We start from the raw sequence: 24,316 nt of genomic DNA, 5'->3' as shown, positions 1-24,316 counted from the left end.
TACATACTTCACTGTAGTATTAAGTGTACATACTTCACTGTAGTATTAGGTGTACATACTTCACTGTAGTATTAAGTGTACATACTTCACTGTAGTATTAAGTGTACATACTTCACTGTAGTATTAAGTGTACATACTTCACTGTAGTATTAGGTGTACATACTTCACTGTAGTATTAAGTGTACATACTTCACTGTAGTATTAGGTGTACATACTTCACTGTAGTATTAAGTGTACATACTTCACTGTAGTATTAGGTGTACATACTTCACTGTAGTATTAAGTGTACATACTTCACTGTAGTATTAGGTGTACATACTTCACTGTAGTATTAAGTGTACATACTTCACTGTAGTAGTAAGTGTACATACTTCACTGTAGTATTAAGTGTACATACTTCACTGTAGTATTAAGTGTACATACTTCACTGTAGTATTAAGTCAGCAAAGACACTACAATGAATAATATAGTATTTACAGTTATCTGTAGTATACATACATGTAGTAAAATAACTGTAGTTTATACTATAGTATTTACTGTACTGTTACTATAGTGTTTTAGTTTTATTTAGAAGTAGAGGCTTGAGGAAACCTACCGACGAAATACTGAAAGACAAACATTTTCCATAACCAATTTTTTTAAATGTAGTGTTTTTACGGACTGTAGTGTTTTTACGGACTGTAGTGTTTTTACGGACTGTAGTGTTTTTACGGACTGTAGTGTTTTTACGGACTGTAGTGTTTTTACGGACTGTAGTGTTTTTACGGACTGTAGTGTTTTTTGTGGACGTAACTGTAGTATTTCCTACAGTGTTTTTGTTCTCGGATAATACTTTAGTATTTACTATAGTATTTTTTACAGTATACTACAACATTCTATAGTAAGTACTACCAATGACTGAGGGATACTACAGTGTGTAGTGTAGCATTCTACAATATTCTACAATTTACTGTAGAATTCTATAGTAAGTACTGTAGTATTCTATAGTAAACTATAGTATTTGTCTGTGTGTGTGAGAGAGAGAGTGTCCGTGAGAGAAGGGGTGTGATGTTATTTTGGTTTGTGACGTGTTCTCTAATGACCCCAGAGTGTGATGAAGCTCAAACTACATACACACACCCTTCATAATTTGCTTACACACACATAACATGCACACACATTTAAACTGACTCTACACGCACGTACATTCATCATATACAGTGCTGCTACTGTTTATCATATATCCTGATGTCACACACACAGACACACACACACACACACACACAGCTCTCTAACCCACCCTCTTCTCACTGTGTACCCCCTTTAGGAGTGTGGGTTCAGCCACTCGTGGTACCTATCGGTGTTCAGTGTGTTGTGCTGTCTGGGCATCGTTCTGTGTCTGGTCACCTCTGTGGCCGTTGAGTGGACAGGCCTGAGAGTGGCCAAAGAACTACACCACAACCTGCTCAGCAAGATCATACTGGCCCCTATGAGGTAACGGTGTGTGCGTTCATGTGTATGTTTGATGCATCATGTGCATTTTATGGTACCTATTACTACTCTAGGGATGGCAGGTTGTGAGTCTGTGTGTGTGATGATCGATCATTTTGGGTTGCTTGGTGAGACACTGTAAACACTGTGATCCGCCCCATTACCCAGAGGCCCATCTGCCTGCCACACACTGAAACCCCGGCAACGCCAGCGCAGTGTCAGATCACTGATAACTAATGACTCTGTGGTTGGGCTTCTGTACTAGTGATGGGCATCCAGCTCATTTGGCTCCCAAACGATTCTTCGTTCAAAGAAATCAACCTAGAACCATAAAAAAAAGCTAATATCCAATGTGAAGCCCAAAAAGTAGTTTACCATCATGTCAGATCATGTTCAAATAAATGTGTACCTGGCCAAATTATTATTATTATACTGATGGTTTCTGCAGTCAGGATTCACCTTCTTTTTAGATCATTATTTTCTACCTTGTCTGCAGAAAAACATTGTTTTGAGCTCAGAAATCAGCGGTAGCAGTATGCAAATTTGTGAGCCAAATGAACGGCTCTTTCACCGATGCAATTAGGGTTCCCGACCCTCACCAAAAAAGATCTGTTCAAAAAGAGCCACTCGTTCGCGAACGAACAAACTCTACTCTGTACCGAACCGTTTTAGATGAGGTGAAGAAGTTACTTTACATTGTCTTCAAAATCCTCAGAGGAATAGAATTTGTAACAGAAACATCAGCTGATGTGACATCAGCTTTTTCTACTCAAGGTGATGAGCTTTAAAACATACAGTTGAAGTTGGAAGTTTACATACACCTTCGCCAAATGTATTTAAACTCTTTTTTCACAATTCCTGACATTTAATCCTCGTAAAAATTCCCTGTTTTGGGTCAGTTAGTATCACCACTTTATTTTAAGAATGTGAAATGTCAGAATATTAGCAGAGACAATTATTTATTTCAGCTTTTATTTCTTTCATCACATTCCCAGTGGGTCAGAAGTTTACATACACTCAATTAGTATATGGTAGCATTGCCTTTAAATTGTTCAACTTGGCTCAAATGTTTTGGGTAGCCTTCCACAAGCTTCCCACAATAAGTTGGGTGAATTTTATCCCCATAATTTTCCTCCCTCATGATGCCATCTATTTTGTGAAGTGCACCAGTCCCTCCTGCAGCAAAGCACCCCCACAACATGATGCTGCCACCCCCGTGCTTCACGGTTGGGATGGTGATCTTCGGCTTGCAAGCCTCCTCCTTTTTCCTCCAAACATAACGATGGTCATTATGGCCAAACAGTTCTATTTTTGTTTCATCAGACCAGAGGACATTTCTCCAAAATGTACGATCTTTGTCCCCATGTGCAGTTGCAAACCGTAGTCTGTCTTTTTTATGGCGGTTTTAGAGCAGTGGCTTCTTCCTTGCTGAGCAGCATTTCAGGTTATGTCGATATAGGACTTGTTTTACTGTGGATATAGATACTTTTGTACCTGTTTCCTCCAGCATCTTCACAAGGTCCTTTGCTGTTGTTCTGGGATTGATTTGCACTTTTCGCACCAAAGTATGTTCATCTCTAGGAGACAGAACGCGTCTCCTTCCTGAGCAGTATGACGGCTGCGTGGTCCCATAGTGTTTATACTTGCGTACTATTGTTTGTACAGATGAACGTGGTACCTTCAGGCGTTTGAAAATTGCTCCCAAGGATGAACCAGACTTGCTGAGGTCTACAATTTATTTTCTGAAGTCTTGGTTGATATCTTTTGAGTTTCCCATGATGTCAAGCAAAGAGGCACTGAATTTGAAGGCAGGCCTTGAAAAATATCCACAGGTACACCTCCAATTGACTCAAATGATGTAGACAAAGTAGATGTCCTAACCGACTTGCCAAAACTATAGTTTGTTAACAAGACATTTGTGGAGTGTTAATGACTCCAACCTAAGTGTATGTAAACTTCCGACTTCAACTGTACCTTTCAGGTATAATAATCTACTGTAAATATAACTCTTAGGTGTATCTACAGTATGTGGTTGTCTCCTCCAGGCTGTTTGAGACCACTCCCCTGGGCAGCATCCTCAACAGGTTCTCCTCTGACACCAACACCATAGACCAGGTATTTCAGCACCACCGTTCTCTGTGTGTTAACAGTGGCAATAGCCACCACCATACTGCCTTGGAGCTTTCAAATTCCTATTTGTCTTCATGGCTGTGGCCGTAGCTTCGGCCTCTGAACCCTTTGCTTGCTTTTCCTGGTAGATGGTAGTAATGTAATGTTTCATTGGTGGTTGTGTCCCCAGCACATCCCTGCCACCCTGGAGTGTCTGAGTCGCTCCACCCTGCTGTGTGTGTCGGCCCTGGGGGTCATTTCCTACGTGACCCCTGTGTTCCTCATTGCTCTGGTGCCTCTGGCCATCGCCTGCTACTTCATACAGAAGTACTTCCGGGTCGCTTCTAGGTGAGCCCTTGGTTTGGGATTTTGTCACTTGTTTTGCTGCTGTGTATTCAGTAGTTACAGTATATCCCCCCTTTGTCTGTTTATTTATCTTGTATCTCTCTCTCCCTCTCTCCATCTGCTCTCTCTCTCCCTCTCTCCATCTGCTCTCTCTCTCCCTATCTCCATCTGCTCTCTCTCTCCCTCTCTCCATCTGCTCTCTCTCTCCCTCTCTCCATCTGCTCTCTCTCTCCCTCTCTCCATCTGCTCTCTCCCTCTCTCCATCTGCTCTCTCTCTCCCTCTCTCCATCTGCTCTCTCTCTCCCTCTCTCCATCTGCTCTCTCTCTCCCTCTTTCCATCTGCTCTCTCTCTCCCTCTCTCCATCTGCTCTCTCTCTCCCTCTTTCCATCTGCTCTCTCTCTCTCCCTCTCTCCATCTGCTATCTCTCTCCCTCTCTCCATCTGCTCTCTCTCTCTCCCTCTCTCCATCTGCTCTCTCTCTCCCTCTCTCCATCTGCTCTCTCTCTCTCTCCATCTGCTCTCCCTCTCTCCATCTGCTCTCTCTCTCCTCTCTCCATCTGCTCTCTCTCTCCCTCTCTCCATCTGCTCTCTCTCTCCTCTCTCCTCTCTCCATCTGCTCTCTCCCTCTCTCCATCTGCTCTCTCTCTCCCTCTCTCCATCTGCTCTCTCTCTCCCTCTCTCCATCTGCTCTCTCTCTCCCTCTTTCCATCTGCTCTCTCTCTCCCTCTCTCCATCTGCTCTCTCTCTCCCTCTTTCCATCTGCTCTCTCTCTCTCCCTCTCTCCATCTGCTATCTCTCTCCCTCTCTCCATCTGCTCTCTCTCTCTCCCTCTCTCCATCTGCTCTCTCTCTCCCTCTCTCCATCTGCTCTCTCTCTCTCTCCATCTGCTCTCCCTCTCTCCATCTGCTCTCTCTCTCCCTCTCTCCATCTGCTCTCCCTCTCTCCATCTGCTCTCTCTCTCCCTCTCTCCATCTGCTCTCTCTCTCCCTCTCTCCATCTGCTCTCTCTCTCTCTCTCTCTCCATCTGCTCTCTCTCTCCCTCTCTCCATCTACTCTCTCTCTCTCCCTCTCTCCATCTGCTCTCTCTCCCTCTCTCCATCTGCTCTCTTCTCCCTCTCTCCATCTGCTCTCTCTCTCTCCCTCTCTCCATCTGCTCTCTCTCTCCCTCTCTCCATCTGCTCTCTCTCTCCCTCTCTCCATCTGCTCTCTCTCTCCCTCTCTCCATCTGCTCTCTCTCTCCCTCTCTCCATCTGCTCTCTCTCTCCCTCTCTCCATCTGCTCTCTCTCTCCCTCTCTCCATCTGCTCTCTCTCTCCCTCTCTCCATCTGCTCTCTCTCTCTCTCCATCTGCTCTCTCTCTCTCCCTCTCTCCATCTGCTCTCTCTCCCTCTCTCCATCTGCTCTCTCTCTCCCTCTCTCCATCTGCTCTCTCTCTCCTCTCTCCATCTGCTCTCTCTCTCCCTCACTCCATCTGCTCTCTCTCTCCCTCTCTCCATCTGCTCTCTCTCTCCCTCTCTCCATCTGCTCTCTCTCTCCCTCTCTCCATCTGCTCTCTCTCTCCCTCTTTCCATCTGCTCTCTCTCTCTCCATCTGCCTCTCTCTCTCCCTCTCTCCATCTGCTCTCTCTCTCCCTCTCTCCATCTGCTCTCTCTCTCTCCCTCTCTCCATCTGCTCTCCCTCTCTCCATCTGCTCTCTCTCTCTCTCCATCTGCTCTCTCTCTCTCTCTCCATCTGCTCTCTCTCTCCCTCTCTCCCTCTCTCCATCTGCTCTCCCTCTCTCCATCTGCTCTCTCTCTCCCTCTCTCCATCTGCTCTCTCTCTCCATCTGCTCTCTCTCTCCCTCTCTCCATCTGCTCTCTCTCTCTCCCTCTCTCCATCTGCTCTCTCTCTCTCCCTCTCTCCATCTGCTCTCTCTCTCCCTCTCTCCATCTGCTCTCTCTCTCCCTCTCTCCATCTGCTCTCTCTCTCCCTCTCTCCATCTGCTCTCTCGCTCTCTCCATCTGCTCTCTCGCTCTCTCCATCTGCTCTCTCTCTCGCTCTCTCCATCTGCTCTCTCTCTCCCTCTCTCCATCTGCTCTCTCTCTCCCTCTCTCCATCTGCTCTCTCTCTCCCTCTTTCCATCTGCTCTCTCTCTCTCCATCTGCTCTCTCTCTCCCTCTCTCCATCTGCTCTCTCTCTCCCTCTCTCCATCTGCTCTCTCTCTCCCTCTCTCCATCTGCTCTCCCTCTCTCCATCTGCTCTCTCTCTCCCTCTCTCCATCTGCTCTCTCTCTCCCTCTCTCCATCTGCTCTCTCTCTCTCTCTCTCCCTCTCTCCATCTGCTCTCTCTCTCTCTCCTCCCTCTCTCCATCTGCTCTCTCTCTCTCCCTCTCTCCATCTGCTCTCTCTCTCTCCCTCTCTCCATCTGCTCTCTCTCTCTCCCTCTCTCCATCTGCTCTCTCTCTCTCCCTCTCTCCATCTGCTCTCTCTCTCTCCCTCTCTCCATCTGCTCTCTCTCTCTCTCCCTCTCTCCATCTGCTCTCTCTCTCTCCCTCTCTCCATCTGCTCTCTCTCTCTCCCTCTCTCCATCTGCTCTCTCTCTCTCCTCTCTCCATCTGCTCTCTCTCTCCCTCTCTCCATCTGCTCTCTCCTCTCCCTCTCTCCATCTGCTCTCTCTCTCTCCCTCTCTCCATCTGCTCTCTCTCTCTCCCTCTCTCCATCTGCTTCTCTCTCTCCCTCTCTCCATCTGCTCTCTCTCTCCCTCTCTACATCTGCTCTCTCTCTCCCTCTCTACATCTGCTCTCTCTCTCCCTCCATCTGCTCTCTCTCTCTCCCTCTCTCCATCTGCTCTCTCTCTCTCCATCTGCTCTCTCTCTCTCCCTCTCTCCATCTGCTCTCTCTCTCTCCATCTGCCCTCTCTCTCTCCCTCTCTCCATCTGCTCTCTCTCTCTCCATCTGCTCTCTCTCTCTCCCTCTCTCCATCTGCTCTCTCTCTCTCTCTCTCTCTCTCTCTCTCTCTCTCTCTCCCTCTCTCCATCTGCTCTCTCTCTCTCCCTCTCTCCATCTGCTCTCTCTCTCTCTCTCTCTCCCTCTCTCCATCTGCTCTCTCTCTCTCTCTCTCCATCTGCTCTCTCTCTCTCCCTCTCTCCATCTGCTCTCTCTCTCCCTCTCTCCATCTGCTCTCTCTTTCTCCCTCTCTCCATCTGCTCTCTCTTTCTCCCTCTTCCATCTGCTCTCTCTCTCTCCCTCTCTCCATCTGCTCTCTCTTTCTTTCTTTCCCTGGTCAGGGACCTCCAGCAGTTGGAGGATAGTACCCAGCTCCCTCTCCTGTCCCACTTCTCAGAGACAGTGGAGGGCCTCACCACCATCCGGGCCTTCAAGTAAAGATTTTTTTTAACTAATCCATTTTTACAGCAACAGCTAGGAGTTTGTGTGTTTCGCCACTTATACATATTACTCAATGGTTCTCTCCTCCCAGGTACGAGCCCAAGTTCAGACAGAGGTTACTGGAGTTCACTGATGCCAACAACATCGCCTCCCTCTTTCTCACAGCAGCCAATCGCTGGCTAGAGGTCCGCATGGTAATGAGCTCTACTCTATACTATAGTCTACTCTTGTATGGCTGATCAAGTTGTTCCATGTTTTCTCACATTTTATTGGGTGACTGTTTCCTCTATGGGAATTCTGAGTATGACAGGATGATATGGATTTGGGTGACTGTTTCCTCTATGGGAATTCTGAGTATGACAGGATGATATGGATTTGGGTGACTGTTTCCTCTATGGGAATTCTGATCAGTGTTTTTATTTCTATGGCACTAAATGGGTACCTGTGTGTTAACGGTTTGTTTTCTCTCCATGGAGTATATAAGTGTCTGTACGTTCACTATTATGCTGTTTCTCTATACTGTAGGAGTACATAGGTGCCTGTGTGGTTCTGATAGCAGCTGTGGCCTCCATCTCTAACTCTCTGTATAACCACCTCTCCACTGGCCTGGTAGGACTAGGACTCACCTATGCACTCATGGTGAGGACCGTTCTGGTTTTTGTGTGTGTGAGTGTGTGTGTGTGAGGTCTAATCTCTAATATAGTCACATTTCTTGATGAAAGGACTGAGGTCAAGCCCCGAATTTAGTGATGTCTCCACCTTCGTTACAGTACCTGTCTCTCTGCAGGTCCATAACGAGGTTGTCTGATCGGACTGTGTCTCTGTGTCCCAGGTGTCCAACTACCTGAACTGGATGGTTCGTAACCTGGCAGACATGGAGGTTCAGCTGGGTTCAGTCAAGAGAATAAATGGTCTGCTGCAGACTGAGCCTGAGAACTATGAAGGACTGCTCAGTGAGTACCTCTTAGGTCCAGCCCCAACCCTTACGCTAACCCTAGTTTCCTATCCACATCCCGGTACAACCCTAACCCTAATCATGCGCTGACCTGAACCCTTAAGTCTAAACCTAACCCTCGCTCCAGCCCAAACTGGGTAGCGCTGGCTCAATTGAACCACTGCCTACAGTATATCCCAGGTATGCTCAAGTCCTGGAGTAAAGGATTACTCCTGTGGAACATTGGACATCCCAACCTCACCGTACCTAGTCGCCACAGAGCAGTTATCTCTTCTGCTTTTCCTCGCTCTCTCCCTCTCTCTCTCTCCTATCTCTCTCCCTCTCTCTCTCTCCTATCTCTCCCCCTCTCTCCCTCTAGCTGCATCTCAGGTGCCGGATGGCTGGCCACAGCAGGGGGAGATTCAGATTGAGAACCTGAGTGTGCGTTACGACACCACCCTGAAACCTGTCCTCAAACAAGTCAACGCACACATCAGCCCTGGGCAGAAGGTATCATAGAGCTAATTGGAAGGAAGGGAGTCGAGAATTTAGACTGTAGACTTGTGTCGTGGCGATGAAGATGAAACAGACTTCCTGTGGTTTCCAGGTGGGGATCTGTGGCAGGACAGGAAGTGGGAAGTCTTCCTTCTCCCTGGCCTTCTTTCGCATGGTCGACATGTTCGAGGGTAAACACTGCCTACTGTTACGACTCTAAAACTAAAGTTCCCGATAAGCTCCTGTGCTTGACTGGGTCAATCCAACATAGCTGATCGACTCTCCCAACAGGGCGTATCATCATAGATGACATTGACATCGCCAAGCTGCCTCTGCAGACCCTGAGGTCTCGATTCTCCATCATCCTCCAGGACCCCATCTTATTCAGCGGAACCATCCGGTAAGAGAATCCTCACACTACCTACGGTTCCATCTAGATCAGAGGTCTTGGCTCTGGAGGGCCACATTGTCTTCAGTGTGGCTAGCACCATTACAAATAATTCAACCGATCAACTCATAATCAAAACCTTGATTAGCTGATTCAGGTGTGTGTGAGGTCTATGGCTGGGCTGGAACAAAAGCCTGCATCCCCAAGAGTGAAGAACCTTGAGACGAACAGGTAGTTGAGCCTAATGTATTGAGGTTTTAAACCACCTTGTGTTGTGCTCCTGTAAAAACACTGCCTAGTGTGAGTCGTTTCAGGAGAGGAAATGAGAAGCTACTCTCACTTGTATCTGGGTCAATTGGACAACTTCAATCACAGTTATCTTAGGAAGTGTTTGAGAGCAGGATGCCCCTCGGAAAAACTCAACTGTAGTGCTTTATTTTTGGACCGCTCAAAAGTCTTGCACCAGGCTAAACAGAAAGTGAATCATTTAGGGTTGGGTGCTGCAGTACTGTCACCCTATCAAGCAAATTCAGGAGAAGCCCAAAATGACACAATCAGACAACAGAAAAGAATAGGATTTTTTTAATGAATGGGATAAAATGATTAAAACATCCTTGTGAGGCATGTACAGTAAATAATGTATACTTGTTTGACATTGCACATGAGTGTGATTTGAAGTATACCTATAGGTTATACTGTATAATGTCCTGCTATGAGATAGTACTACTACTGATTTGAAGTATACCTATAGGTTATACTGTATAATGTCCTGCTATGAGATAGTACTACTACTGATTTGAAGTATTCCTATAGGTTATACTGTATAATGTCCTGCTATGAGATAGTACTACTACTGATTTGAAGTATACCTATAGGTTATACTGTATAATGTCCTGCTATGAGATAGTACTACTTGTCCAATCATACACTCTCAAAATACAAGGTGCTAGTTTGTACCAAAAAACGCAAAATACAAGGTGCTAGTTTGTACCAAAAAAGGTTATTCATTTTGTCCCTGTAGGATAGGGGTGTTAAACTCATTCCATGGAGAGCCAAGTATCTGCAGGTTTTAGTTTTTTACTTTCAATTAAGACCTAAACCACCAGGTGTGGGGAGTTCCATACTAATTAGTGACCATAATTCATCAATCAAGTGCAAGGGAGGAGAAAATACCCACAGAACCTGGAATGAGTGGAATGGGACACTTGCCAAAACACTTCCATTTAGAACCCTCTCATGAAGAACCCTCTGGTTCCAGGTAGAACCAATGACAGGTTCTACAGTTACAGTGTTAGTACAGTGCCTTCAGAAAGTATTCTTCCCGCTTGACTTATTCCCCATTTTGTTGTGTTACAGCCTGAATTCAAAATGGATTCAATTATTTTGTTTGTCTCATCTGTCTACACACAATACCCCAATAATGAAAAAGTGAAAACATATTTTTAGACATTTTTGCAAATGTATCGAAAATGAAATACAGAAATATCTCATTTACATAAGTATTCACACCCCTGAGTCAATACTTTGTAGAAGCAACTTTGGCAACGACTACAGCTGTGAGTCTTTCTGGGTAAGTCTCTAAGAGCTTTCCACACCAGGACTGCAACATTTGCCCATTATTCTTTTGAAATTTCAAGTAGATTTAAGTCAAAACTGTAACTTGTCCACTCAGGAACATTCACTTTCTTCTTGATAAGCAACTACAGTGTAGATTTTGGCTTTGTGTTTTAGGTTATTGTCCTGCTGAAAGGTGAATCTCCCAGTGTCTGGTGGAGAGCAGACTGAATCAGCCTCTTCTCTAGGATTTTGCCTGTGCTTATGTCCATTCAGTTTATTTTTTATCCTGAAAAACTCCCCAGTCCTTAATGATTACAAGCATACCCATAACATGACGCAGCCACAACTATGCTTGAAAATATATAGCGTGGTACTCAGTAATGTGTTGCATTGGATTTGTATTCACTGCCAGGAAGTTCATATTTATTTTGCAAAAATGTACTGTCAGCTGGCTGCAAGTAGTTATTGTAAATTTCACATTAATTTAATGTGCTGATCTATGTCATGCTCACTGACCAGATGGTGTGACAGGAAAGTCAGTTTGCTGTCAACCAAGATGTGTGCTCACCACAAAAAAAACTTAGTAGTTGTCAACTAATGTTAAGCTAGCTCGTAATCAGAAAAGTTCAATGAAAGTACAGGATGGTACTGGCAGCTAGTTGTAACTAAGTTACTAGCAGTTACTGGATATTCAAATAACTGGTTGCCAGTTAGTTTCATGGAAGTAGCTGCAAATTTTGCATAAACTAACTGCCATTAAGTTACGGTGATGTAATGCACAGTAACCTCTTCACAGTGCAGCTCTTTATTGTCACATGCTCTTACAATAATCGCAGAACTGACATTGTTAAAATGTCAACCACTTAAAGTGGTACAACCCTTCCATTGACAGTTGGCACACATTTTTTAATTGGACCTTTTATTTAACTAGGCAAGTCAGTTAAGAACAAATTCTTATTTTCAATGACGCCCTAGGAACAGTGGGTTAACTTGCCCCTTGTAACCGAACGACAGTTGGGTTACTTGTCCCCAACGCTCTAACCACTAGGCTACCTGCCGCCCCAAATACACAACATTCAGTAACTGGTTGTTGTTTACCGTACTTTCACTGCAACCAGTTGCCTGTAGTGTGGCGTAAAATTGCAGTACCTTTTTAAGTGTAGCATTTCATGGAATAAAGGAAATCGTGGTAGAGAGGGAAAGAACAGGATGGTTCTTCACAACCATCACAGCAGTTGAAACCCACTTCCTGATATGCCCCAAAAAAGGCTTACACATCACCCTCACCTCTGACAAAGAACCCCTCAAGAACCTTTTTGTTGTCGCTGAGTGTATAACTCTGTCAGTGTGTGTGTGTGTGATCATCAGGTTTAACCTGGACCCAGAGATGAAGGCTACTGATGACATGCTGTGGGAGGCTCTGGACATCGCTCAGCTAAAACCTGTAGTCAAGACCCTACCAGGAGGACTGGGTAAGTGTGCGTGCTCTGAAGTTCTACCGTAGCTCGTTCAGAGATATGAGCTGAGAGCTGAAGCCTAACGAGATTTAGATGTATCAGTCTCAACAACATTATATACTGTGTGATTTGGAAAGCAGTATATCAGTGCAGCAACCGCTCTGACTTGACCCCAGATCAACCCTGCTGGTTGGTTAAGATAGATGAAGGTGGTTTGAGAGCAGTGGTTCCTTGACCAATCTCTCGTTCCTCTCACCCATTGTCTGATCAGTTGGATGTGTCAGCTAGCTCTAGCCTAGAGTACATTCTGTATCGTGGCTGTAAGATGTTAGGGCAGCTAGCTCCAAACTTTAGACTCTCTCTCTCACTCTCTTTCTGCTGTCGCTGACTAATGGCTGCAGGAAATTATCGCACATGATGTACTCAAGTTACGACGGAGAAAGTGTGTCAAATCAGAGTGGATTTGTCGCGTAGCCAGATTAGCAGTGGTTAAAGCAGGTGCAGCGAAATGCTTGCTTGTGTTCCTACATCCAGCAGTACAATCCTAATTCACAAGGGAACCCAAGGAAAAAGAAACAAGAAATATCAGAATGTGTGTGTGTGTGTGTGTGTGTGTGTGTGTGTGTGTGTGTGTGTGTGTGTGTGTGTGGTTATGCACACTGGACAGTGACAGAGAGATGTAGAGACGGAATGTTGCTAAATGTTTGATTTGATATTTATCATTGGCCAGCCAGAAAAAAGGTCAATTAATTTGACAAATCGAGCACAAGTCTACCGATATTTCTGTGATGTTTTGTAGGTCACCTCATGTCATTGCAATACAAATGTTCTCTCGGGCTAAAGATATGTATCGTGCAGTAAGTCTAGTATTATGGCGATAATATTTGTTGTGTTGCAGACGCCACAGTGACAGAGGGAGGGGAGAACTTCAGCCAGGGCCAGAGACAGCTCTTCTGTCTGGCCAGAGCCTTCGTCAGGAAGTCTAGCATCCTCATCATGGACGAAGCCACAGCCTCTATAGACATGGCCACGGTGAGACGTGTGTGTGTGTGTGGCAGGTTGGCAAAAGGACGAGATGAGGTGGAATGGGAAGGCAGAGGATGAGTTGGGAGGAGAGAGTGCGAGTGGAGGAGGCTGTGGGTGGGTGAACGGCAAAGGGGGAGGAGGAGAGATGTTGAGTGACAACGAGAGGATAAAGTAATTGATTCTAAAGATGAACGGGGAGAATAGAGGTATGCATTTAAAGGGGGTGGGAGTATAAGAGAACCTGAGGGGAATCAGTGGGAGGGAGGTAATGGGGCTTCCAAAATAGGTTCCTTTCACTGCAGCACGCTGGCTGCACACACACACACGTACGCAAGCACATTCACGCACACACACTTAAATTGCCTGTCACAGTGACAGGCCTACACTGGCTCACAGTAACGCAGCGATAACCCTGGGGAAATGGAGCATATCTTAAATGGGAGATAGGTTTCAGTGGAAATTCTGCTGTTGATAATGTTAACTAGGGAATCATTAAACCGACAGTGAGCCTCTAACTCTTGACTCTAATAATCATGTGAACTCGCCGGTAGTACTTGTGTTTAACACACACGACGTAATATAGAACCTGTTTTAATGAAATAGTGAAGGCCCAAACTATTTGACTTTTCTGTTGTTGTTGTAAGTACAGTGAACCCTGTGCGTAAGAGTCACGGCTGTAAGTCTATTATGTTGTAAACGTTTCCTAGTCGTCTTCTGACTTCGTGTTTGTGCCCACAGGAAAGCATCTTACAGAAGGTGGTGATGACTGCCTTCGCTGATAGAACAGTGGTTACTATAGCAGTAAGTATCCGCTATGACCTTCGTCTTGTGTAATCCAGATGCTTGAGTGGTTGTGACTTGACCTCCCCTCCGTATGTTTTTGGACAGTACTCTCTGCCATACGGCTCTGTACTCTCTGCCATACGGCTCTGTACTCTCTACCATACGGCTCTGTACTCTCTACCATACGGCTCTGTACTCTCTACCATACGGCTCTGTACTCTCTACCATACGGCTCTGTACTCTCTACCATACGGCTCTGTACTCTCTACCATACGGCTCTGTACTCTACCATACGGCTCTGTACTCTCTACCATACGGCTCTGTACTCTCTACCATACGGCTCTGTACTCTCTACCATACGGCTCTGTACTCTCTACCATACGGCTCTGTACTCTCTACCATACGGCTCTGTACTCTCTACCATACGGCTCTGTACTCTCTACCATACGGCTCTGTACTCTCTACCATACGGCTCTGTACTCTCTGCCATACGGCTCTGTACTCTCTGCCATACGGCTCTGTACTCTCTACCATACGGCTCTGTACTCTCTACCATACTATGGCTCTGTACTCTCTACCATACGGCTCTGTACTCTCTACCATACTACGGCTCTGTACTCTCTACCATACTACGGCTCTGTACTCTCTACCATACGGCTCTGTACTCTCTACCATACTACGGCTCTGTACTCTCTACCATACTACGGCTCTGTACTCTCTACCATACGGCTCAGTACTCTCTACCATACGGCTCTGTACTCTCTACCATACGGCTCTGTACTCTCTACCATACGGCTCTGTACTCTCTACCATACGGCTCTGTACTCTCTGCCATACGGCTCTGTACTCTCTGCCATACGGCTCTGTACTCTCTACCATACGGCTCTGTACTCTCTACCATACTATGGCTCTGTACTCTCTACCATACTATGGCTCTGTACTCTCTACCATACGGCTCTGTACTCTCTACCATACTACGGCTCTGTACTCTCTACCATACTACGGCTCTGTACTCTCTACCATACGGCTCTGTACTCTCTACCATACGGCTCAGTACTCTCTACCATACGGCTCTGTACTCTCTACCATACGGCTCTGTACTCTCTACCATACGGCTCTGTACTCTCTACCATACGGCTCTGTACTCTCTACCATACGGCTCTGTACTCTCTACCATACGGCTCTGTACTCTCTACCATACGGCTCTGTACTCTACCATACGGCTCTGTAGTCTCTGCCATACGGCTCTGTACTCTCTACCATTTTGGATTTGAGATCAAATGTGCCATACGGCTCTGTACTCTCTACCATTTTGGATTTGAGATCAAATGTGCCATACGAGGCGACAGTACAGAATGTCCACTTTTATTTTATTGTATTTTCATACACATCTATTTTACCATTTAGAAATTAAAGCACTTTATGTACTTAGTCCCCCAATTGGAAGAAGTCATAAGTATTTGGACAAAGTCACTTCTAGTGGGTTAAAAGTATTTGGTCCTATTTTCCTGGCCTACAATGGTTGCGTTCGAGCGGATCACTTTTGTCAAGACGGTGACCGTCGTTGGTCACTGTCTTTCAAAGTGTGTTGCCTTATGGGTATAAAAATTGTATCACATGTCGACTGCGTGAACTTGACCTTTAATCACAAGATTTATGTAATGTAGTTTTTGATGAAGTCACCTTCAAGTCACTTTTCAACAACTGCACCATGCAGCCATCACCTGCATTGTGGGAGGCTGCGAACGTGGCCAAAGAAGTGACTGAAACCAGAACCAACTTTGCCTTGATTCTAAAGCTACAGGGTATACAAATGAAATGTATATTTGAAATCGAATGAATTAATTGTACACGTTATATTTGTTGTTTGAGTGTGTGATATGGGGGTATAGAAAAGTTTTATAAACAGTAGCAGCTATGCTGATCTGAGCCATGCTGTCGGAAAACCACTCGAGTGTCCGACTTTCGGCGATCACAGATGCACCTCTCCCCATTTCCCTCGCCGAATTTCGTCCAGTCGTCTTCGTTAGACTTACTGCTCGAACACACCCAGTGACTACATCAAACTTGTGACTCTACAAAATTGTTGGACGCATTTACAGCTTGTTTTGGTTGTTTCGGATTGTGTTTTGCCCAATAGGAAGTGAATGGTGAATAATGTCATTTTTGTCACTTTGATTGTAAGTAACACGTCTACATTAGTGTGGATTCTACCATGATTCTGGATAATCATGAATGAATTGTGAATGATAAAAAATGAGAAAGTTAGAGGGACAAAAATACCCCCCCCCCCCCCCTCCTTTAAATGGTAATATCCCATTATTGGTAATGATGAGAATTTAGCATCTTTTGTTGCATTCACCGTTCAGTTCCTATTGGGCAAAACACAACACAACCGAAACAAACTGCAAATGCATCCAGCAAGTTTGTAGAGTCACACACTTGATCTAGTCATTTCGTGCTAGGAATATAGGACCAAATACTGAAGTTTTGACTACTTTAATACTCTATAGGTGAATTTGTCCAAATACTTCTGAATACTTAAAATGGGCGAACTATATAAAGTGCTTTCATTTATTAACAGTAAAACAGGTATGAAAATACCCTCAAGTACTGTCGCCTCATATGAAACATTTGATCTTCAATCCAAAATGGTGGATTATAGAGCCAAATTGAAAGTTTTAGCTTCACTTTCCAAATGCATACGGAGGGGAGTGTAGATATAGCATAGGTAGAACTGGGTGGCATAGAAATATAACAATCTGAACTGGTAGTGCAGTGCTGGAGGGCCACTGTCCTGCTGCTTAGTTTTTTCTTCAATTGGACTGTATTCTGTGGTAGCAAATATGCTTTTTATTAAGTTAGAATATCAAGAGTCAAAAGTGACGACCAGGCAGCCATATATGGTGGTTTCCCATGGGAAAGGGAGATTGAGAGAGAACCCTAGGAGACAGTTCAGTTCTGGTGCAGAACTCTGGTCCTCGAGGAAGATAGCTAGGTACAGATGGCTCCCGATAGTGGCTAATATTTAACTTGACACAAATGGTCAAATAAAAATGAGAAAAGGCCGGGCATATAATTAAAACATTCTAAAGTGCTTTCATAAATCAACTCGGCAGGTTCGTCGCTACAGAAGCCTATAGCTTGAGTCTCCAAATTGAATCCCTATGAATTATGAGGGCATACGCTTACAATTCTGAATAACGGCACAGCTATTTATAGCCTGCTTCACTGTGGAAAAGGGGCCGGCAATACGTCATGTTGATATGATTTTCAGTTTGCTTCCCATATGACTGGTTTCATCATCTAAAACCATTTCTATGTGTATTTCTAATCATAGTAAGGAAGCAAATGCTTTTTCCACAAGAACAAGCAGGTTCGCTCGACCTCGGTTCATGATTTCATCCAGGTCAGAATACGGTGTAGACACTCCTTCGCTACATCTGCATTTATTTGATCTCGACCCGAAACGAATACCTGATGAATAGCATGCTTGTTATTCTCATGCTTAAATTCGAGGTCTGAATAAATACGCTTAGAGAGAAAAGTGCATGAAAAGGGGAACCCCCCTCCATATTTCCAATTGGGCAAAAAATGATTTTGTCAGTCATCAATTGTGCAAGTTCTCCTACTTAAAAAGATGAGAGAGGCCTGTAATTTTAATCATAGGTACACTTCAACTATGACAGACAAAATGAGAGAAGAAAATCCAGAAAATTGTAGGATTTTTAATGAATTTATTTGCAAATTATGGTGGAAAATAAGTATTTGGTCAATAACAAAAGTTTCTCAATACTTTGTTATATACCCTTTGTTGGCAATGACAGAGGTCAAACGTTTTCTGTAAGTCTTCACAAGGTTTTCACATACTGTTGCTGGTATTTTGGCCCAGTCCTCCATGCAGATCTCTAGACCAATGATGTTTTGGAGCTGTTGCTGGGCAACACGGACTTTCAACTCCCTCCAAAGATTTTCTATGGGGTTGAGATCTGGAGACTGGCTAGGTCACTCCAGGACCTTGAAATGCTTCTTACAAAGCCACTCCTTCATTGCCTGGGCGGTGTGTTTGGGAGCATTGTCATGCTGAAAGACCCAGCCACGTTTCATCTTCAATACCCTTGCTGATGGAAGGAGGTTTTCACTCAAACTCTCACGATACATGGCCCCATTCATTCTTTCCTTTACACGGATCAGTCGTCCTAGTCCCTTTGCAGAAAAACAGCCCCAAAGGATGATGTTTCCGCCCCCATGCTTCACAGTAGGTATGGTGTTCTTTGGATGCAACTCAGCATTCTTTGTCCTCCAAACACAACGAGTTCAGTTTTTACCAAAAAGTTCTATTTTGGTTTCATCTGACATTCTCCCAATCTTCTTCTGGATCATCCAAATGCTCTCTAGCAAACTTCAGACGGGCCTGGACATGTACTGGCTTAAGCATGGGGACACGTCTGGCACTGCAGGATTTGAGTCCCTGGCGGCGTAGTGTGTTACTGATGGTAGGCTTTGTTACTTTGGTCCCAGCCCTCTGCAGGACATTCACTAGGTCCCCCCGTGTGGTTCTGGGATTTTTGCTCACCGTTCTTGTGATCATTTTGACCCCATGGAGTGAGATCTTACATGGAGCCCCAGATCGAGGGAGATTATCAGTGGTCTTGTATGTCTTCCATTTCCTAATAATTGCTCCCACAGTTGATTTTTTTCAAACCAAGCTGCTTACCTATTGCAGATTCAGTCTTCCCAGCCTCGTGCAGGTCTACAATTTTGTTTCTGGTGTCCTTTGACAGCTCTTTGGTCTTGGCCATAGTGGAGTTTGGAGTGTGACTGTTTGAGGTTGTGGACAGGTGTCTTTAATACTGATAACAAGTTCAAACAGGTGCCATTAATACAGGTAACAAGTGGAGGACAGAGGAGCCTCTTAAAGAAGAAGTTACAGGTCTGTGAGAGCCAGAAATCTTGCTTGTTTGTAGGTGAGCAAATTCATTAAAAATCCTACAATGTGATTTTCTGGATTTTTTTTTCTTTTTGTCTGTCATAGTTGAAGTGTACCTATGATGGAAATTACAGGCCTCTCTCCATCTTTTTAAGTGGGAGAACTTGCACAATTGGTGGCTGACTAAAGACTTTTTTTGCCCCACTGTATATTCGTAATCTATGTAACCCAGAATGTCAAAACACGGAAGTTGTTGAAAACGTTTATATTTCTTCTAATCTGTTTATTTCTGTCTACTTGTTCTCTCTCTCTCTTTACTCAGCATCGTGTCCACACCATCCTGAAAGCAGACCTGGTGATCGTGATGAAGCGAGGGCTCATTCTAGAATACGACAGACCCCAGGCGCTGCTGGAGAAAGAGGACAGTGTCTTCGCCTCCTTCGTCAAGGCGGACAAGTGACCGATGAGAAAGAGGGGAGGACATTCCAAAGTGCAATTGTACCATGGGCTATATATTATAATTTTATTTTCTAATTCTGTATGATATTCGTAACATTAAATATGAATTCTTTGTTAATAAAAAATAAAAAAAATACTCATTGTGCAGCAGTGTTTTGCATACAGTTTAGTGACAGGAAGGTAGATTTGTGTGACCTCACACTGTACAGAGCAATGATTCGGCTGTGGAAGGCTGGGTCAGAATGACACTAATTGACTCTGGGGTTGATCTAGAAATGGGTCGCATTCCCCTGCTCAGACGTTGCATGTATCAACCAGTGGTTGCGTGCCACATCATCGACTGTGCTGTCGGGCACCAGATTGCTATAACATATGTGGTTAGGTGATATGTAAAATACCTATCCAGGATGCTCGGGGGCCAGACACCCTTTTGACTCTCTAGAGCCACGTTCAATAGCCAAGCATTGTCGAACGTTGCAGATAGAAATGAAACGAATAGAGCCGACGTGATTCCTTATTCTACAGGTCAGAGATGCATGTTTGTTCTATATAGCATCTTTCTATCTGAACGTTCCAAATCGTTGCCTAGTGATGAACGCATCCCTGGTCACACACATTTCAGTCTCCTCCAAGCAATTGGTAATGTTTATGGGCGTGCCAAGGTTAATATAATGAACATGTATGGAGTCCCCTGGTTTGTTATGGAGACCCCAGCACCCAGGGCCTTCCTGAAAATGTGGGTCAGCATGGGTTTAGTGTGCAGTGAATGCGAGATTAACGTGTCAGAAACAAAAAATGTAGGACGTGAATCATAGCCTTGTAAACAGCATGAGAGGGACTGAGATTATGTATGTTTAGGCCTACTATCCGAGATAAAGAAAATAGTTTAGTGTGTTGCCTAATTATATTCTTATCAATGTATTGTCATTAGTGTTTGGGAAGATTGTCTATCATTGGGAATGGATGAATAACCTTCTAGGGTGAATTTGGAATGCATTTCCGTCTTCTGTAATCTCTTCAGACATCTATCCAACATGTTAATCCAACACATGACCTCTTCAGACATCTATCCAACATGTTAATCCAACACATGACCTCTTCAGACATCTATCCAACATGTTAATCCAACACATGACCTCTTCAGACATCTATCCAACATGTTAATCCAACACATGACCTCTTCAGACATCTATCCAACACATGACCTCTTCAGACATCTATCCAACATGTTAATCCAACACATGATCTCTGAAATCCTCAGAGTTTCCTAATCCCACAAAAAGTTTTTTATCTTCACAGGAGACATGACACGCCCGTTTGTGACCACTGAGTCAACCATATTTTCAGTTTGCATTTGGAAGACTGGGACAGCAGTTTCGATAAACTGGGACACCATTATTGTAGTCCTAATTGTTCCCGAATGACAATTCAATTGTGTGTGATTATCTGGGAATTTCAGAAAGATATCATGTGTTGGACTAATATGTTGGATAGATGTCTGAAGAGGTCATGTGTTGGACTAACATGTTGGATAGATGTCTGAAGAGGTCATGTGTTGGATTAACATGTTGGATAGATGTCTGAAGAGGTCATGTGTTGGATTAACATGTTGGATAGATGTCTGAAGAGGTTACAGAAGACAGAAATCCAAATGGTATCCCACTTTTTCTGAATTCACTCAGAAATTGTACCATAAAAAATGAGCAATATATGCAGTACCAGTCAAAGGTTTGGACACACCTACTCATTCCAGGGGTTTCCTTTATTTTTTAGTATTTTCCACATTGTAGAATAATAGTGAAGACATCAAAACTATGGAATCATGTAGTAACCAGAAAAGTGTTAAACAAATCAAAATATATTTTATATTTGAGATTCTTCAAAGTAGCCACCCTTTGCCTTGATGACAGCTTTGCACACTTTTGGCATTCTCTCAACCAGCTTCATGAGGTAGTCACCTGGAATGCCTTTCAATTAACAAGAGTTCCTTAATTAAAAGTTAATTTGGGAATTTCCTTCCTTAATGCATTTGAACCAATCAGTTGTGTTGTGACAAGGTAGGGTTGGTATACAGAAGATGGCCCTATTTGGTAAAAGACCAAGTCCATATTATGGCAAGAACAATCAAAATAAGCAAAGAGAAATTACAGTCCATCATTACTTTTAGACATGAAGGTCAGTCAATGGGGAACATTTCAAGAACTTAGAAAGTTTCTTCATGTGCAGTCGCAAAAACCACCAAGTGCTATGATGAAACTGGCTCTCATGAGGACCACCACAGGAAACACGAGCAATGGATATTAGACCGGTGGAAATCTGTTCTTTGGTCTGATGTCCAAATTTGCGATTTTTGGTTCCAACTGCGGTGTCTTTGTGAGACGCAGAGTAGGTGAATGAATGATCTCCGTATGTGTTGTTCCCACCGTGAAGCATGGCGGAGAAGGTGTGATGTTGATGGGTTGCTTTGCTGGTGACACTGTCAGTGATTTATTTAGAATGCCAACAGCATGGCTACCACAGCATTCTGCAGCGATACGCCATCCCATCTGGTTTGCACTTAGAGGGACTATCATTTGTTTTTCAAAAGGACAATGACCCAACACACCTCCAGGCAGTGTAAGAACTATTTGACCAAGAAGGAGATTGATGGAGTGCTGCATCAGATGACCTGGCCTCCACAATCACCCAACCTCAACCCAATTGAGATGGTTTGGGATGAGTTGGACCACAGTGTGAAGGAAAAGCAGCCAACAAGTGCTCAGCATATGTTGGAACTCCTTCAAGACTGTTGGAAAAGTATTCCAGGTGAAGCTGGTTGAGAGAATGCCAAGTGTGCAAATCAGTTATCAAGGCAAAGGGTGGTTACTTTAACATTGATGTCTTCATTATTATTCTACAATGTAGAAAATAGTAAAAATAAACAAAATCCCTTGAATGAGTAGGTGTGTCCAAACTTTTGAATATATATACTGAACATAAATATAAACGTAATATGTGAAGTGTTGGTCCCATGTTTCATGAGCTGAAATAAAATATCCCAGAAATTTTCCATATGCACAATAGCTTATTTCTCTCAAATGTTGTGCACACATGTGTTTACATCCCTGTTAGTGAGAATTTCTCATTTGCCAAGATAATCCATCCACCTGACAGGTGTGGCATATCAAGAAGCTGATTAAACGGCACAATCATTACGCAGGTGCACCTTGTGCTGGTGACAATAAAAGGCCATTCTAAAATGTGCAGTTTTGTCACAAAATACAAAAATGCTAGTTTTAAGGGAGTGTAAAATTGGCATGCTGACTGCAGGAACGTCTACTAGAGCTGTTGTCAGAAAATTGAATGTCAATTTCTGACAGCTGATGAAACTGTGGGTTTGCAAAACCGAAGTTTTTCTGCACCTGTCAGAAACCGTCTCAAAGAAGCTCATCTGTGTGCTCTTCGTCCTCACCTGTGTGCTCTTCGTCCTCACCTGTGTGCTCTTCGTCCTCACCTGTGTGCTCTTCGTCCTCACCTGTGTGCTCTTCGTCCTCACCTGGGTGCTCTTCGTCCTCACCTGGGTGCTCTTCGTCCTCACCTGGGTGCTCTTCGTCCTCACCAGGGTCTTGACCTGAATGCAGTTTGGTGTCGTAACCGACTGCAGTGGGCAAATGCTCACCTTTGATGGCCACTGGCCTGCTTGAGAAGTGTAGTCTTCACAAATCCCAGTTTCAACTGTACCGGGCAGATGGCAGACAAGCGTGTAGGGCGTCATGTGGGTGAGCGGTTTGCTGATGTCAACATTGTGAACAGAGTGCCCCATGGTGGCGGTGGTGTTATGATATGTGTAGGCATAAGCTATGGACAACGAACACAATTGCATTTTCTCTATGGTAATTTGAATGCACAGAGATGCTGTGACAAGATCCTGAGGCCCATTGTCGTGCCATTCCTCTGCAGCCATCACCTCATGTTTCAGAATGACAATGCACGGCCCCATGTCACAAGGATCTGTACACAATTCCTGGAAGCTGAAAATGTCCCAGTTGTTCCATGGACTGCATACTCACCAGGCATGTCACCCATTGAGCACGTTTGGGATGCTCTGGATCAACGTATACACCAGCGTGTTCCAGTTCTCGCCAATATCCAGCAACTTTGCACAGCCATTGAAGAGGAGTGGGAAAACTTTCCACAGGCCACAATCAACAGCCTGTTCAACTTTATGCAAAGGAGATTTGTCAGTCTGCATGAAGCAAGTGGTGGTCACACCAGATACTGACTGGTTTTCTGATCTATGCCCCGACTCTCCTTTATTAAAGGTATACTATATATATACACAAAAGTCAAATGAGTGGATTAGTCCCTTCAAATGAGTGGATTCAGCTATTTCAGCCACACCCGTCGGTGACAGTTGTATAAAATCTATCACACCGCCATGCAATCTCCATAGACCCAAATTGGCATTAGAACGGCCTTCCTGAAGAGCTCAGTGACTTTCAACGTGGCACCGTCATTGGATGCCACCTTTCCAATAAGTCAGCTCTTGAAATTTATACTAAATAAATACTAAATATAATCATGTCACCAAATGATTGATTAAAACACACTATTTTGTAAAGAAGGTTTACAGCAATCTCAACAGCATTCTGTAGGGTAGCACCATGGTGTAGCCGGAGGACAGCTAGCTTCCGTCCTCCTCTGGGTACATGGACTACAATACAAAACCTAGGAGGCTCATGGTTCTCACCCCCTTCCATAGACTTACACATTAATTATGACAACTTCCAGAAGACGTCCTATCAAAGCTCTTGCAGCATGACTGACATGTTCTCCACCCAATCAAAGGATCAGAGAATTAATCTAGTACTGAAAGCATAAACTACAGCTAGCTAGCACTGCAGTGCATACAATGTGGTGAGCTGACTCAACGAGAGAGAAAGACAGTAGTTGGAACAGTTTTGAACAAATTAATTTCTTCCAAAATGGAGAAGCAAGAGAAAAATTGTCATTATTGTTT

At 44.2% G+C, this 24,316-nt stretch overlaps 1 protein-coding gene across 6 annotated transcripts in view; it reads left to right on the top strand.

Moving 5' to 3' along the window:
* LOC109867182 (ATP-binding cassette sub-family C member 8-like) overlaps positions 1-19,462 on the top strand; it is a 148,089-nt gene extending 128,627 nt beyond the window's left edge. For 2 of the 6 annotated variants that reach the window (XM_020456174.2, XM_031801715.1), the window contains exons 27-40: positions 1,307-1,473; positions 3,516-3,585; positions 3,770-3,927; positions 7,189-7,281; positions 7,380-7,482; positions 7,814-7,927; positions 8,121-8,241; positions 8,602-8,732; positions 8,830-8,908; positions 9,009-9,117; positions 12,031-12,134; positions 13,018-13,151; positions 13,884-13,946; positions 19,181-19,453. In XM_020456174.2, coding sequence (XP_020311763.2) covers positions 1,307-1,473; positions 3,516-3,585; positions 3,770-3,927; positions 7,189-7,281; positions 7,380-7,482; positions 7,814-7,927; positions 8,121-8,241; positions 8,602-8,732; positions 8,830-8,908; positions 9,009-9,117; positions 12,031-12,134; positions 13,018-13,151; positions 13,884-13,946; positions 19,181-19,318 — 1,584 coding nt within the window. In that variant the 3' untranslated portion in view covers positions 19,319-19,453. Of the gene's footprint in view, positions 1-1,306; positions 1,474-3,515; positions 3,586-3,769; positions 3,928-7,188; positions 7,282-7,379; positions 7,483-7,813; positions 7,928-8,120; positions 8,242-8,601; positions 8,733-8,829; positions 8,909-9,008; positions 9,118-12,030; positions 12,135-13,017; positions 13,152-13,883; positions 13,947-19,180 lie in introns of all 6 variants that reach the window. The other 4 variants (XM_031801714.1, XM_031801716.1, XM_031801713.1 and 1 more) reach the window with 3 other exon arrangements.
* Positions 19,463-24,316: the final 4,854 nt, after the last annotated feature.

Source organism: Oncorhynchus kisutch, linkage group LG22 (genome assembly GCF_002021735.2).
Source record: "Oncorhynchus kisutch isolate 150728-3 linkage group LG22, Okis_V2, whole genome shotgun sequence".
Lineage (NCBI taxonomy): Eukaryota > Metazoa > Chordata > Actinopteri > Salmoniformes > Salmonidae > Oncorhynchus > Oncorhynchus kisutch.
This window is presented reverse-complemented; position numbering and strand designations above follow the sequence as displayed.